The sequence below is a fragment of the Otolemur garnettii genome, unplaced genomic scaffold (assembly GCF_000181295.1).
Source record: "Otolemur garnettii isolate 467f Iridium unplaced genomic scaffold, OtoGar3 scaffold00591, whole genome shotgun sequence".
In the NCBI taxonomy this organism is placed as follows: domain Eukaryota; kingdom Metazoa; phylum Chordata; class Mammalia; order Primates; family Galagidae; genus Otolemur; species Otolemur garnettii.
In genome coordinates, this window is record NW_003852986.1 from 1 (window position 1) to 15,856 (window position 15,856).

At 49.8% G+C, this 15,856-nt stretch overlaps 6 protein-coding genes across 6 annotated transcripts; 3 read left to right on the forward strand and 3 right to left on the reverse strand.

Moving 5' to 3' along the window:
• Positions 1-3,234: 3,234 nt before the first annotated feature.
• LOC100962662 (histone H3) lies at positions 3,235-3,809 on the reverse strand. The gene has a single exon (XM_003803761.3). It carries the CDS (start codon positions 3,766-3,768, stop codon positions 3,358-3,360), a length of 411 nt encoding a protein of 136 aa, XP_003803809.1. The 5' UTR covers positions 3,769-3,809; the 3' UTR covers positions 3,235-3,357.
• Positions 3,810-4,723: 914 nt separating this feature from the next.
• LOC105888424 (histone H2A type 2-A) lies at positions 4,724-5,442 on the reverse strand. The gene has a single exon (XM_012814027.2). The coding sequence runs from the start codon at positions 5,237-5,239 to the stop codon at positions 4,847-4,849; it is 393 nt and encodes a 130-aa protein (XP_012669481.1). The 5' UTR covers positions 5,240-5,442; the 3' UTR covers positions 4,724-4,846.
• Positions 5,443-5,528: 86 nt separating this feature from the next.
• On the forward strand, positions 5,529-6,076 carry LOC100962970 (histone H2B type 2-E). Its single transcript, XM_003803762.3, has one exon. The coding sequence runs from the start codon at positions 5,591-5,593 to the stop codon at positions 5,969-5,971; it is 381 nt and encodes a 126-aa protein (XP_003803810.1). The 5' UTR covers positions 5,529-5,590; the 3' UTR covers positions 5,972-6,076.
• A 5,251-nt stretch (positions 6,077-11,327) lies between these two features.
• Positions 11,328-12,763, reverse strand: LOC100963288 (histone H2B type 2-E). The gene has a single exon (XM_003803763.3). It carries the CDS (start codon positions 12,699-12,701, stop codon positions 12,321-12,323), a length of 381 nt encoding a protein of 126 aa, XP_003803811.1. The 5' UTR covers positions 12,702-12,763; the 3' UTR covers positions 11,328-12,320.
• An 86-nt stretch (positions 12,764-12,849) lies between these two features.
• Positions 12,850-13,568, forward strand: LOC100963921 (histone H2A type 2-A). Its single transcript, XM_012814028.2, has one exon. The coding sequence runs from the start codon at positions 13,053-13,055 to the stop codon at positions 13,443-13,445; it is 393 nt and encodes a 130-aa protein (XP_012669482.1). The 5' UTR covers positions 12,850-13,052; the 3' UTR covers positions 13,446-13,568.
• A 914-nt stretch (positions 13,569-14,482) lies between these two features.
• On the forward strand, positions 14,483-15,057 carry LOC100963606 (histone H3). The gene has a single exon (XM_003803764.3). It carries the CDS (start codon positions 14,524-14,526, stop codon positions 14,932-14,934), a length of 411 nt encoding a protein of 136 aa, XP_003803812.1. The 5' UTR covers positions 14,483-14,523; the 3' UTR covers positions 14,935-15,057.
• Positions 15,058-15,856: the final 799 nt, after the last annotated feature.

The window sequence follows — 15,856 nt, forward strand, 5'->3', positions numbered from 1 at the left end:
GGGTTCAAATCCAGCCCAGGCCCGCCAAACAATGACGGCTGCAACCAAAAAATAGCCAGGCGTTGTGGTGGGCGCCTGTGGTCCCAACTACTTGGGAGGCTGAGGCAGGAGACTCGCTTGAGCCCAGGAGTTGGAGGTTGCTGTAAGCTGAGATGCCACGGCACTCTACCCAGGAGGACAGCTTGAGGCTTCTGTCTCAAAAAACCACCAACAACAACAACAACAAAAAAACAATAACAGCTACAACAAAAAAAATAGCCAGGCGTTGTGGTGGGCCCCTGTATTCCCAGCTCTTTGGGAGGCTGAGGCAAGAGAACTGCCTAAGCCCAAGAGTTCGAGGTTGCTGTGAGCTGTGACACCACAGCACTCTACTGGGGGCGACATAGTGAGACTCTGTCTCAAAAAAAAAAAAAAAAAAAAATTCAGGTCTCAAACCAACAAAGACATTCCATAAGTTTCCTATTAGGCCCAGTAAGTTTAGCCTTCATGGGATACTATCAGGAATGTTAATCTATTCTATTACCGAATAGGTGTCAAAGCTGTCACTAAACTGCTCATGGCAGTTTGGAAAGCCCTGAAGGCACTGAAGAATTCCTCATAGTCCTCCCAGACCAAGCTCACAGTAAGAACCAGATTCTTTTGCCCTGGCCCTGTGGGACTCCCCCCCCCCACCCCCCCAAATGGCTGCTTATAGATAAGGCAGCATGCCAAGGCCCTATCCTCCCTGGGTGAGAGAGATTGGGTCAGATAGGCCCCACTTCCTCAGAAAGTACCTGTTTGCAGTGCCTGTTGTTTCCTCGCCTTGTATGAGTGCAGGGGCCTCAGTTGGACTGAATGAAGAACTCATGGACCCCTTCCGTGGTCAAGGCCCAGAGCCTTTGTTGTGCAGCCTTGGAGAGAACATGAGGCAGATAAGGTGCTGCCCTCCCTTACCTTTGCCACACCGAGAGGGCCTCCACTGTTCCACACCAGCCAAGAGGTGGCCTTGCATTATTACCAATGCTCGTTTCTCTATGCTCTCTTTCACGGTCCTACCACACACTCTGCAATCTTTGAGTCTGATGAGTGACCACTCCACTGTCACTGCAAGAAGGGCAGAAGTGGGCAAGAAAGTGAGACAAGTGAAGGCAGTACATAGGCATTCTCACTAAGGTAGGGACACCTGAAGTGCCTTTGCCATGACATGTACAGGTTGTCCTCAAATTTCAGGGGTATGGGGAGATCTTGGATAATTGGAATTTTAAGTTGGTTGGCATCTTGCTTTTAAGTATGATTTAGTTTCAGGTCAGGGAGTGATCCTTGGGGGAAGGTCTCTGATATGGAAATCTATATGCTCAGGGGTCTATTCAACTACTAATGGCTCTGACACAGTGGAAAGTCACTTGCTCCTGGAGAACTTCAGGCCATACCTCTGAAAGCATACATCAGTGGATGAGGTGCTGGGTGCAAAGGTGCTGTTCAGAACAGCTCTAAGTCATTGCCACCTATGCTTACAACTCAGAGTACAGATCTCAAGGATCCCATCATCCAATGTGGGCCCAAGTAAGGAATGAGGTCCTGGGCAGGGACAATGGGGCTTGCATTAGTTTGCTAGGGTTAACATAACAAATGCCACAGAAATTAATTTTCTCACCATTCTGAAGAGTAGAAGTCCAAGATCAAGGTATTGAGGCATCTTTCATTGGTTTGTAGGTAGTTGTACTGCTGTGTTCTAATCTCTTTTTATAAGAACACCAGTCATTCTGGATTAGGGCCTTTCTAATGCCCATGGGTTTTTTTTTTTTTGAGATATAATCTCAAGCTGTCATCCTGGGTAGAGTGCTGTGATGTTACAGCTCACAGCAACCTCAAACTCTTGGGCTTAAGCTATTTTCTTGCCTCATTTTCCCAAGTAACTGGAACTACAGGTGCCTGCCACAATGCCAGGCTATTTTTTTGTTTTTTGTTGCAGTTGTCATTGTTTTAGCTGGCCAGGGTTGGGTTTGAACCTCCCAGCCTCAGTGTATGTGGCCAGCGCCCTGCCCACTGATCTATGGGCACCGCCCTAAAGACTATGTTTTAACTTATTTACTTTTTGTAGCGACAGGGTCTTGCTATATTGCCCAGGCTAGTCTTGAACTTTAAGCCTCTAGCAATTCTCCTGCCTCTGCCTCACAAAGTGCTGGGGTTAGAGGCAGGAGCTACTGTGCCTGGCCTTAATTACCTCTTTAAAGTTCCTGTCTCCAAATAGATTCTGAAGTACTGGGGTAGGGCTTGAACATATGAATCTAGTGGTGTGGGGGGAATGGGTGCACAATTCAGTCGGTTATGCAGTTTATTCAGAAAGTCTCTGAGAGACTGCACCTAAAGACTGTGGGCCCTCATGTCAGGAATGGCCACGGTCCACACTGCCCTCTTGTGTTTTTTACACTCCTTTTAAGGGCAAAAATTATTCAAAAGCATTTCTGCTTCAGTTTCTATTCCCAAGTCTTGTAACGTTTTTCTCTGTAACTGTGCTAAGACAAAACAAAAATAACTGTTTCCAGGAACATATAAGTGAAGATCAGAGTTTAGAGTCTTGTGTAGTCTGAGCTCTACAATATACGGGCCTACTTCCCTAATTGAAATCTCAGTCCTAAAAGAGACTAAGAAGCCTTAGACTTCCATTCTAACTAGGTACAAGAATTGTCCCTCTGACCCAGCTTCAAGTCCGCTCTCACAGCAGTTGGGGTGCACAGATATGAGCGGGGGAGGAGAGGGATACTTTGCCTTCCACTGATTGGTTCATTGCTGCCCAGTAACTTCAACTCAGAGAGCCTAGCGGTGGGTACTTAAGACCGACGTCTTTTTCTCAAAATGTCCTCTAGAAAACAAGGCAAACGGAGCTGTGAATCCCCTCACTAGAACGAGGACCGCCCAGCTCTGCGTAACGACCGACCCAGCCTGGCCGTGCCGGGACAGCGAGTATAGAGTATCCCTTAGTGACTCCGACCTCGGCTCACACTCCCGTATGCCCTTCCTGCCACTTGCGCCCTGCCCTCCAGTCCGCAAATTACAATTTCATCCAATGGGGCCCAGAAAAGGCAGACAGCCGCAGCCGGCGAGTCAGCCCCGCCCGAGAAGGAAGCAGCAACCCCGCCAGCCCACAAAAGCAAGTCGACTCAACTCTGCAAAACTCGAAATGGCCCCGCGGGGGCGAACTAGACCCGACAGCCGACCCTCCCTCTTCGCTGAGCGCCTAACCAGGGCTTTCCCGGCTGTGGCGCCGGAAGAACGCAGAGGGCAAGCGGTACAGCTTCTTCCCAAGTGCTGCTGTGGGTGGCTCTGAAAAGAGCCTTTGGATTTGATGGAACCTGAAACCGAGCGCGCATGCACTTCTTAAGCCCGCTCCCCGCGGATGCGGCGGGCCAGCTGGATGTCCTTGGGCATAATAGTCACTCGCTTGGCGTGGATGGCACACAGGTTCGTGTCCTCGAACAACCCCACCAGGTAGGCCTCGCTCGCCTCCTGCAGCGCCATCACGGCCGAGCTCTGGAAGCGCAGGTCGGTCTTAAAGTCCTGCGCGATCTCGCGCACCAGCCGCTGGAAGGGCAGCTTGCGGATCAGCAGCTCGGTGGATTTCTGGTACCGCCGGATCTCCCGCAGGGCCACGGTGCCCGGCCGGTAACGGTGCGGCTTCTTCACGCCGCCCGTGGCCGGGGCACTCTTGCGGGCCGCCTTAGTGGCCAGCTGCTTCCTCGGGGCCTTGCCACCGGTCGACTTACGGGCGGTCTGTTTCGTACGGGCCATAGCAAATCAAAACACGAGCCTAACAACCCAGCGGCAGGGGGAGAAACGAGGTCCCGGGCCGCGGCTTGCGGTCTTTATAGACACAGCCTTTTCGCGATTGGGCGGAACAATAATTGAAAGTCCCGCGCTGGCTGTCCATTGGCTGTGACGTTGCCTGTCCTAGCGTCACCGGTTGGCTTGGGCAGAATCCTCTCTAACCCCGCCTACCCGCCTCTCTGCTTGCCAGTTGGCCAACAGTTTTCCAACCTTGTTTTTTCCTCATTCTTTCGGGGTGGAAGTCATTTTCGATCGCAGCTTTGTCAGATTGTTCCTCCCGGCCCTTCACTTCCTTACAACACGCTGTATAGCCGCCAATTTGAACTTCGACCTTCCGTGTGTGTCCTCCCAGCCCAGTTGCTTCTTGGCAGATCCCTTTCCGCCCGTTCGGCGCTTTTCTGAAGGGGGTGGGGGGTGGGGTGCAAGATTCCGCCTCTGAAAACTTAAAGAGGGGAATCTGCATCTCCGCTGCGAAGGCGCTTGAAGGTTTAGGAAGAAAAAAAAAAAAAAAAAGATAAAAAGACTAAGGACTAAGCCAGGACTTGAGCCAAGACCCAGCTCCGCTACGCTCCCGAAAACTGCTCGTTCTCTTATCGATGGGGGATGGGGCGTGCGGTGGCGATAGCGAATACGCACCCCCACCCCCCAGTGCTACACCTCGTCCAAATCCCGGGCAAAAGGCTGCGGGAACAACTGAGGGCTTGACAGCGCTAGTGTTCGCGACTGAGTGGACCACGGGCGTCCTAGATGTTGGGGACCTCCACCTACGCTACTAAGACTCTGCACTCAGTGATGTGTAGGCACACCCCAGGCGAGAAGCGCTTGGGAGCCAAGGGACAAATGGCACTCGGGCACTCGCCCCGCCCACACCTCCCCTTATCTCGGGTTAGGCATTTACTGAGAAAGGTGGACGCGAGACTAGACATTGTAACAGCTCTTTATTTGAAAGAGGGGGTGGCTCTGAAAAGAGCCTTTGATTTCACGGCTACGCCTATCCGAGACGAGGGCTGGGCTGAGCTGAGCTTCCAGAAGGACGCAGGCCTCACTTGCCCTTTGCCTTGTGGTGACTCTCAGTCTTCTTAGGGAGCAAGACGGCCTGGATGTTAGGTAAGACGCCGCCCTGGGCGATGGTGACTTTGCCCAACAGCTTGTTCAGCTCCTCGTCGTTGCGGATGGCCAGCTGGAGGTGGCGGGGGATGATGCGCGTCTTCTTGTTGTCCCGGGCCGCGTTACCGGCCAACTCCAGGATTTCCGCCGTCAGGTACTCGAGGACCGCCGCCATATAGACGGGCGCGCCGGCCCCAACCCGCTCGGCGTAGTTGCCTTTGCGCAGCAAGCGGTGCACTCGCCCCACTGGGAACTGAAGGCCAGCGCGGGATGACCGCGACTTGGCCTTAGCGCGAGCTTTGCCTCCTTGCTTGCCACGACCAGACATGATAGCTACAGTCACTGCGAGCAGCCCTAGCCTGCCGACCGAGAAAGTCGCCGCGGACGGCGCTGCTTCACCCTTTTATAGGCAGAGCGGCGATTGTCCACGGAGCACTTTGATTGGCTAAAGCATAGTTTTGTCCCGATGGCCAATAGGATACCTCAGCCGGAATCCAGCTATTTACATAATCTCGTCGCTCTCGCTTTGGCGCCGCCGGAAACGCGCCAATCACAGCGCGGCAGAGTCGGAACCTTAATTTGCTTACAGCCCCTATAAGTACAACAGTCGCTTCCGGTAGACCCGGCCCTACCGCTGCGTTTGCGTTCTTGAAAGTCTTTGCCTCTTGTCCTTGTCACTATGCCTGAGCCGGCGAAGTCCGCTCCGGCTCCCAAGAAGGGGTCCAAGAAAGCCGTCACCAAAGCCCAGAAAAAGGATGGTAAGAAGCGCAAGCGCAGCCGCAAAGAGAGCTATTCCATCTACGTGTACAAGGTGCTGAAGCAGGTCCACCCCGACACCGGCATCTCCTCCAAGGCCATGGGCATCATGAACTCCTTCGTCAACGACATCTTCGAGCGCATCGCCGGGGAGGCGTCCCGCCTGGCCCATTACAACAAGCGCTCCACCATCACGTCCCGCGAGATCCAGACGGCCGTGCGCCTGCTGCTGCCCGGCGAGCTGGCCAAGCACGCCGTGTCCGAGGGCACCAAGGCGGTCACCAAGTACACCAGCTCCAAGTGAGCCCCTGCTGGGACGCGGCGCTCGCGCGAGTTGGAGCTGCCGGCCGCTTGACTCCAAAGGCTCTTTTCAGAGCCACCTATCTCTTCCCTGAAAGAAGCTGTCCCGTGTTGTTCCTCCCACTCACTCTCGGCATCCAGGTTCAGGTTAAGAAAGTTAACTGGACCAGGTACAAGTATCCATAGTTCATTCCTTGAAGTACTGGTGTAGATATGCTTACTTGGGTTTATGGATGAATCTTCTTCCACAGACGGCGCGTGGGGGCGGGGGTGCGTGTGTCCACAGAAGATTGCTCTTGTAGTTGACTTTAGCTTGGCCTCACCGGTAATGTGTGCAGTATAGTATTTTCATAGGGAAATGTGCTAATTCCCTTAGATGTTTGTGCAATATAAAGTTGGATGAACAGAGGTATATAATTGGGGGGGGGTTCCTTACTAAATCATAACTACATTTATGGGGTACAATGTGATGATTTGATATGCAACGTGGAATGAATGCTTAAACAATCCAGCGGGTTTTGCTGGGGAAATGGTGGTGAAACCTAACTTTTTGCATTATGTGCTTCTGAGGTGGGTACTAACAGTAATTCAACTTGTATGCATTTGGTACTGGGAAATTTCAAAATTGGCAAAATTGGATGTCCTTGGTTCACAAGCACGTGCCTACTTACCCGAAGATTTCTTCAGTGTCGTGTTGGGAGATTTTCATACCTAGGAATGAACCAGTAAGACTGGTGTCATCTAGACCTACTTCACATTCCCTAAATCTGCCTAATGTAATTTACCTAGTGAGAATGCCTTGGAATTAACTCAGAAAAGTTTGTTCAAGTATTACTTTTATACAATAGCAATAAAACGTCAGTAATTTTTTACAGTTAGGAATGCTCGAGGAGCAGAAAGACCCCAAATATAGTGCAACGGAAGTTGATTTAAGATTTTGGGATTTTTTTCCCATTATTTTGGGAGCACTTGGATTTCTAGAGGTGGGAATTGGAATAAAGATCATGCTGGTTGCTCCTACGTTGACCACAGTAGAAGCAAGGACCCTGGTTAGGAGGTTTTTGCTGTGTGGACTAGAACTGTGATTCTTTTCCTTTGTTTATTTATTTTATTTATTTATTTTTTTGAGACAGTCTCATTGTGTAGCCCTTGGTAGAATGCTGTGGCATCACAGCTCACAGCAACTTCCAACTCTTGGGCTTAAGCAATTCTCTTGCCTCAGCCTCCCAAGTAGCTTGGACTACTGTCATTGTTTGGCAGGCCCAGGCCAGGTTCAAACCTGCCAGCCCCAGTGTGTGTGGCTGGCACACTAACTGCTGATCTACAGGTGCCAAGCCTTGAACGGTGATTCTTAATGTCTGGTGTGCACATGAGTAGCAATGTTATTTGAGAATTTATTAAAAATCTCATGGCCCCAGTAATTTAGTGTTAAGCTCTCAGGGTGATTCTGATTAATTTAGTGTGAGAACCACTAGATATAGACATTTCGCATTGGAGTGCAGTGGTTGTAATGGAAACAAATGTTGGATTGTTTCAGCAATAGGTCTTGCTGAATAGAATTAGGTAAGAATGGAACCCCTAGGTATTTGGCTTGAGCAGTTGAGTAGTTGATAGATAATGGTACTTGTAGTTTGGTTGGAATACTGAGAGAAGGTATTGGTTGGGGCACTGAGCAGTGATCCAGAGTTCTGATTTAATTTTGAGACGCTGATATGTAGGTGGATGTGTGCATTTGGCAGTTTGAGAAATGTATCTGGGGCTCAGTGAAGACACTACAGAATTATGGGGCTCAGAGAAGACAATACAAAATTGGCTTTGCATACTATTTTTAACACAAAGCAGTGGGAATGATGGGTGTGGTAGTGGATATTGACTATTAAATGTAGCATTTATTTTTGTGTTTGTAATAGTACTGCTACATGTGCTTCTCAGAAAGTAGCTTCTACTCACAATTTTTAGGATTGGCCTGATTAGTTTAAATGTTCTCCCAATTACTTTCCCACTGTGATTTGTTCAGGAATGTAGACCTATCTAATTGGTATTTTAACATTTCAGGAATTGAACCAAGTAACCAAGCAGGGGCAGGGGAGTGTAGAATGCTGTTAGCTTTTGAGAAAGATGTTTCTTTGTTTTCAAGAGGCAGAGCAACAGGATGGGGTGGTCTGTGGGTATGAAGGTAAGAATGATTATAGACAATATGCAAAGGGAGGACAGTACAGTATGGGGGAACCAGAGAACTGAGCCGTTCCTGGAGTTTTAGCCAAGCTTAGAGCCCTGCCTGCTGTACCTTCAGATTCAAATTACACCAATTTGTCTGACAGACTTAAATCAGTTTAAATCTTGAAATATTTCAGGAATAATAAATCATTTCTCGGGATAAAAGGAAAAAGGATAGACCTTACTGTCAAAGAAGTCAAAGAATAGATAAAGACAAATAGAGGTACTCAAAGTACACATTGGGATCAACTATCCAATTGCTAAAAGTAATATTTGACTAGTGCCAAAAATTAATATTACCATCATAAAAAGAGTGGCAGGGATAAAAACTTAAAATTTCAGGCCAGGTGCCGGGGCTCACCCTGTAATCCAGTGCTCTGGGAGGCCAAGGTGTGTGAATCACTTCAGCTCAGGAGTTGGGACCAGCCTGAGCAAGAGGGAGAGCCTGTCTCTACTAAAAATAGAAAAACTAGCTGAATGCTGTGGCAGACACCTGTAGTTCCAGTTATTCAGGAGGCTGAAGCAGGGGGATTGCTTGAGCCTGAGAGTTTGAGGTTGTTCTGAGCTATAATGCCACAACACTCTAGCCTGGGCAGCAAAGTGAGACTGTCTCGAACAAAAAATTTAAACTAAATTATGTAAATGTATTAAAAATTTTAGTAGTTTGTCGGGAGCCAAATGACGCCAGATGGCCGCCCATCCCCACTGTCTGGAGTATGCTAACCTTTATCAGATAAGGAGCTGTTCTTCCCAGAGAAGCCATAAAATGTTTCAGACACATCGTTTACATTCCCAGCAGGAGATTGATGCAAGCTCTAACTCCTGCATTCCTCTGCCCCCCACCTCTTGTCTTCTCTGAATGCTATAAAAACTGATCTGTTACCCCCATTAAATGAGACCTTGACAAATCTGCTTGGTCTCCCTTCCTTTTTTCTTGCCTATTCTCTTTACAGGCTGGGTCCCCCTCGCCCCCCGAATAACCGTGTCCCGCAGGACGGGACAGTAGTTGTGTTAAAGTTTCCTAGGGCTACTTTTGCAAATTAACTATATGGCTTAATAAAACAACAGATGTTTTATTCTCTAGTGGTTCTAGACCACCTTTTTTCAACCTTTTTTTATCTCACAGCACACATGAACCTATAGTTAAATTTTCGAGGCACACTTACGTTAATCAAAAAAAAAAGGGAAATAAACAGTAAAAAGATATAATACTTCCTGTGCTTCGGACCTTCATTCAAAAATAATTCAACCTAAGATCCTCTCAGGGCACACCAGTTGAAAATCACTGCTGTAGAAACTAGAAAGGTGCTGGCAGGGCCGGGCTCTTTCCAAAGACACTTCTAAGGCCTTTTTTTTTTTTTTGTATCTTTCAGTGCCTGGTAGCCCCAGTCTTCTTCTGTGTATCTGTTATTATAACAATCATCCTGAATTATGGCCTGCCCGCATGACCTCATTTTATCTTGATTACATCTGCAAAGACCTTATTCCACATAAGGCAAAATTCTAAGACAGTGGGGGTTAGACTTTAATACATCTTTGTGGACACAATTCAACCCATAATACTAGGCAACAGTTGTGGTGGCTGAATATGGCCCCCAAATATGTCTACATTTTAATCTCCAGAATTTGTGATTATTAAGTACCTTACTATGTAATTCTGAGATTGAGAGATGATCTGGGCAGGCTCTATCTCTTTTCCTTAAAGCAGAAGAAAGTAATAGAAGTAGAGATTTGAAGATGGTAGGAAGTTGACTTTGAAAATGGGAGTCAAAGGGGTGGGGCGCAGTGGCTCAGCCAGTAATCCTGGCAGTTGGGAGGCTGAGATGAGTGGATTGCCTAGCTAGCTCTCGGGTTCAAGACCAGCCTGAGCCAGAGCAAGACATAGTCTCTAAAAATAGCTGAAAGTTGTGGTGGGTGCCTATAGTCTCATTTGATTGGGAGGCTGAGGCAAGAGAATCGCTTAAGCCCAGGAGTTTGAGGTTGCTGTGGGCTGTGACTCCACAACACTCTACCAAGGGTGACAAGTGAGTCTCTCAAACAAAAGGAAAAAGAAAAGGGACAATAACACAAGAAGAACCCATGTAGAAGCTGAAAAACTATGTAAATAAACTCAATGAAAGCCCTACCTAGTGGAACCAATTTTGTATTTCTGACCTCAAGAATTGTAATCAAGAATTGTAATTAAGGCTTGGCACCTGTGGCTGAAGTGGCTAGGTCACCAACCACAATACACCCAGGTGGTGGGTTGGAATCCAGCCAGGGCCCACCAAGCAACAATGACGGCTGCAACCAAAAAATAGCCAGGCGTTGTGGTGGGTGCCTGTGGTCCCAGCTACTTGGGAGGCTGAGGCAAGAGACTCACTTGAGCCCAGAAGTTGGAGGTTGCTGTGCTCTGTGATGCTACGGCAAGCTACCCAGGGGGACAGCTTGAGGCTCTGTCTCAAAAAAAAAAAAAAAAGAACAAATAAGAGTTTGTTAAAACCATCAAGATTGTAGTATTTTGTTACTGAAACCCTAGGAAATGAATAGAACAGTATACAGGATTTTTTTGACAGTTGGGGAAATTTACATACAGTGTATATTGTCATTATTATTAATATTTCTTGGGTACAATAATGGTTTTGTAGCTTTTTCCCTTGTACCTTATAGGAGGAATAGAAATTTTCTTCTTGTCCACTACCAAAGGAATAAATACTTTTAAGGCTGAGTAGTTTTAACAATGAGCTGGTGGGTAGTCTCTGGAGGACATTCTGTAACATAATTAGCAGGTCTGGGCTCTTACAGTCCTTGAGCATCTTTCCTCCTTACCCTTACCCATAAGATGGTATCCACAATTCCCCACAGCTCTGGTTTGATACTAACATCTGAGTAAAAAACGTTTACTAGCCGCAACACAAACACAAAGCAGTCTTTTTGTATCACTTTATTCTTATGGTGTTAACCGTTTATTCACTGCTCCTGGAAGGAACAAAACTGGGATTAAGAGCCATTGAGCTAAAAATTACCTCAACCACAAACAGAGATATTCAGGTAGAGACAAAAGTTTTATTATAGGTCCCAAGGCATGGCCTCAGAGTATTACAAAGTTTTGTGCACTGAGTAAGAACTGCAGTTACTTCACAGTACTGGGGACATCCAATTGCTTTAGGATAACCACTGCATATCACTCACCCTCTATTGATCAGCATACACTGCATACACTTTTGTTTTGAAAAAGACAAATTCTATACAAACGAAAATACACTCTAAGCTAGCTCTCCACTAAGCCACAAAATGTGGCTGTGATCCTTTCCTAACACCCCTAGGCTGACATTGCTCACCTGAGAAATAAGGTGAGGTGATACAGCAAAGGCCCTTAGTAGGAATTCTGGGAAGCAGATAGAAGATAGGCCACTTACCTATAAAACAACTTACGATCCAAGGTAAAGTAAAAATCAGGTTCCCTACACGACACTGAAGAAATCTTCGGGTAAGTAGGCACGTGCTTGTGAACCAAGGACATCCAATTTTGCCAATTTTGAAATTTCCCAGTACCAAATGCATACAAGTTGAATTACTGTTAGTACCCACCTCAGAAGCACATAATGCAAAAAGTTAGGTTTCACCACCATTTCCCCAGCAAAACCCGCTGGATTGTTTAAGCATTCATTCCACGTTGCATATCAAATCATCACATTGTACCCCATAAATGTAGTTATGATTTAGTAAGGAACCCCCCCCCAATTATATACCTCTGTTCATCCAACTTTATATTGCACAAACATCTAAGGGAATTAGCACATTTCCCTATGAAAATACTATACTGCACACATTACCGGTGAGGCCAAGCTAAAGTCAACTACAAGAGCAATCTTCTGTGGACACACGCACCCCCGCCCCCACGCGCCGTCTGTGGAAGAAGATTCATCCATAAACCCAAGTAAGCATATCTACACCAGTACTTCAAGGAATGAACTATGGATACTTGTACCTGGTCCAGTTAACTTTCTTAACCTGAACCTGGATGCCGAGAGTGAGTGGGAGGAACAACACGGGACAGCTTCTTTCAGGGAAGAGATAGGTGGCTCTGAAAAGAGCCTTTGGAGTCAAGCGGCCGGCAGCTCCAACTCGCGCGAGCGCCGCGTCCCAGCAGGGGCTCACTTGGAGCTGGTGTACTTGGTGACCGCCTTGGTGCCCTCGGACACGGCGTGCTTGGCCAGCTCGCCGGGCAGCAGCAGGCGCACGGCCGTCTGGATCTCGCGGGACGTGATGGTGGAGCGCTTGTTGTAATGGGCCAGGCGGGACGCCTCCCCGGCGATGCGCTCGAAGATGTCGTTGACGAAGGAGTTCATGATGCCCATGGCCTTGGAGGAGATGCCGGTGTCGGGGTGGACCTGCTTCAGCACCTTGTACACGTAGATGGAATAGCTCTCTTTGCGGCTGCGCTTGCGCTTCTTACCATCCTTTTTCTGGGCTTTGGTGACGGCTTTCTTGGACCCCTTCTTGGGAGCCGGAGCGGACTTCGCCGGCTCAGGCATAGTGACAAGGACAAGAGGCAAAGACTTTCAAGAACGCAAACGCAGCGGTAGGGCCGGGTCTACCGGAAGCGACTGTTGTACTTATAGGGGCTGTAAGCAAATTAAGGTTCCGACTCTGCCGCGCTGTGATTGGCGCGTTTCCGGCGGCGCCAAAGCGAGAGCGACGAGATTATGTAAATAGCTGGATTCCGGCTGAGGTATCCTATTGGCCATCGGGACAAAACTATGCTTTAGCCAATCAAAGTGCTCCGTGGACAATCGCCGCTCTGCCTATAAAAGGGTGAAGCAGCGCCGTCCGCGGCGACTTTCTCGGTCGGCAGGCTAGGGCTGCTCGCAGTGACTGTAGCTATCATGTCTGGTCGTGGCAAGCAAGGAGGCAAAGCTCGCGCTAAGGCCAAGTCGCGGTCATCCCGCGCTGGCCTTCAGTTCCCAGTGGGGCGAGTGCACCGCTTGCTGCGCAAAGGCAACTACGCCGAGCGGGTTGGGGCCGGCGCGCCCGTCTATATGGCGGCGGTCCTCGAGTACCTGACGGCGGAAATCCTGGAGTTGGCCGGTAACGCGGCCCGGGACAACAAGAAGACGCGCATCATCCCCCGCCACCTCCAGCTGGCCATCCGCAACGACGAGGAGCTGAACAAGCTGTTGGGCAAAGTCACCATCGCCCAGGGCGGCGTCTTACCTAACATCCAGGCCGTCTTGCTCCCTAAGAAGACTGAGAGTCACCACAAGGCAAAGGGCAAGTGAGGCCTGCGTCCTTCTGGAAGCTCAGCTCAGCCCAGCCCTCGTCTCGGATAGGCGTAGCCGTGAAATCAAAGGCTCTTTTCAGAGCCACCCCCTCTTTCAAATAAAGAGCTGTTACAATGTCTAGTCTCGCGTCCACCTTTCTCAGTAAATGCCTAACCCGAGATAAGGGGAGGTGTGGGCGGGGCGAGTGCCCGAGTGCCATTTGTCCCTTGGCTCCCAAGCGCTTCTCGCCTGGGGTGTGCCTACACATCACTGAGTGCAGAGTCTTAGTAGCGTAGGTGGAGGTCCCCAACATCTAGGACGCCCGTGGTCCACTCAGTCGCGAACACTAGCGCTGTCAAGCCCTCAGTTGTTCCCGCAGCCTTTTGCCCGGGATTTGGACGAGGTGTAGCACTGGGGGGTGGGGGTGCGTATTCGCTATCGCCACCGCACGCCCCATCCCCCATCGATAAGAGAACGAGCAGTTTTCGGGAGCGTAGCGGAGCTGGGTCTTGGCTCAAGTCCTGGCTTAGTCCTTAGTCTTTTTATCTTTTTTTTTTTTTTTTTCTTCCTAAACCTTCAAGCGCCTTCGCAGCGGAGATGCAGATTCCCCTCTTTAAGTTTTCAGAGGCGGAATCTTGCACCCCACCCCCCACCCCCTTCAGAAAAGCGCCGAACGGGCGGAAAGGGATCTGCCAAGAAGCAACTGGGCTGGGAGGACACACACGGAAGGTCGAAGTTCAAATTGGCGGCTATACAGCGTGTTGTAAGGAAGTGAAGGGCCGGGAGGAACAATCTGACAAAGCTGCGATCGAAAATGACTTCCACCCCGAAAGAATGAGGAAAAAACAAGGTTGGAAAACTGTTGGCCAACTGGCAAGCAGAGAGGCGGGTAGGCGGGGTTAGAGAGGATTCTGCCCAAGCCAACCGGTGACGCTAGGACAGGCAACGTCACAGCCAATGGACAGCCAGCGCGGGACTTTCAATTATTGTTCCGCCCAATCGCGAAAAGGCTGTGTCTATAAAGACCGCAAGCCGCGGCCCGGGACCTCGTTTCTCCCCCTGCCGCTGGGTTGTTAGGCTCGTGTTTTGATTTGCTATGGCCCGTACGAAACAGACCGCCCGTAAGTCGACCGGTGGCAAGGCCCCGAGGAAGCAGCTGGCCACTAAGGCGGCCCGCAAGAGTGCCCCGGCCACGGGCGGCGTGAAGAAGCCGCACCGTTACCGGCCGGGCACCGTGGCCCTGCGGGAGATCCGGCGGTACCAGAAATCCACCGAGCTGCTGATCCGCAAGCTGCCCTTCCAGCGGCTGGTGCGCGAGATCGCGCAGGACTTTAAGACCGACCTGCGCTTCCAGAGCTCGGCCGTGATGGCGCTGCAGGAGGCGAGCGAGGCCTACCTGGTGGGGTTGTTCGAGGACACGAACCTGTGTGCCATCCACGCCAAGCGAGTGACTATTATGCCCAAGGACATCCAGCTGGCCCGCCGCATCCGCGGGGAGCGGGCTTAAGAAGTGCATGCGCGCTCGGTTTCAGGTTCCATCAAATCCAAAGGCTCTTTTCAGAGCCACCCACAGCAGCACTTGGGAAGAAGCTGTACCGCTTGCCCTCTGCGTTCTTCCGGCGCCACAGCCGGGAAAGCCCTGGTTAGGCGCTCAGCGAAGAGGGAGGGTCGGCTGTCGGGTCTAGTTCGCCCCCGCGGGGCCATTTCGAGTTTTGCAGAGTTGAGTCGACTTGCTTTTGTGGGCTGGCGGGGTTGCTGCTTCCTTCTCGGGCGGGGCTGACTCGCCGGCTGCGGCTGTCTGCCTTTTCTGGGCCCCATTGGATGAAATTGTAATTTGCGGACTGGAGGGCAGGGCGCAAGTGGCAGGAAGGGCATACGGGAGTGTGAGCCGAGGTCGGAGTCACTAAGGGATACTCTATACTCGCTGTCCCGGCACGGCCAGGCTGGGTCGGTCGTTACGCAGAGCTGGGCGGTCCTCGTTCTAGTGAGGGGATTCACAGCTCCGTTTGCCTTGTTTTCTAGAGGACATTTTGAGAAAAAGACGTCGGTCTTAAGTACCCACCGCTAGGCTCTCTGAGTTGAAGTTACTGGGCAGCAATGAACCAATCAGTGGAAGGCAAAGTATCCCTCTCCTCCCCCGCTCATATCTGTGCACCCCAACTGCTGTGAGAGCGGACTTGAAGCTGGGTCAGAGGGACAATTCTTGTACCTAGTTAGAATGGAAGTCTAAGGCTTCTTAGTCTCTTTTAGGACTGAGATTTCAATTAGGGAAGTAGGCCCGTATATTGTAGAGCTCAGACTACACAAGACTCTAAACTCTGATCTTCACTTATATGTTCCTGGAAACAGTTATTTTTGTTTTGTCTTAGCACAGTTACAGAGAAAAACGTTACAAGACTTGGGAATAGAAACTGAAGCAGAAATGCTTT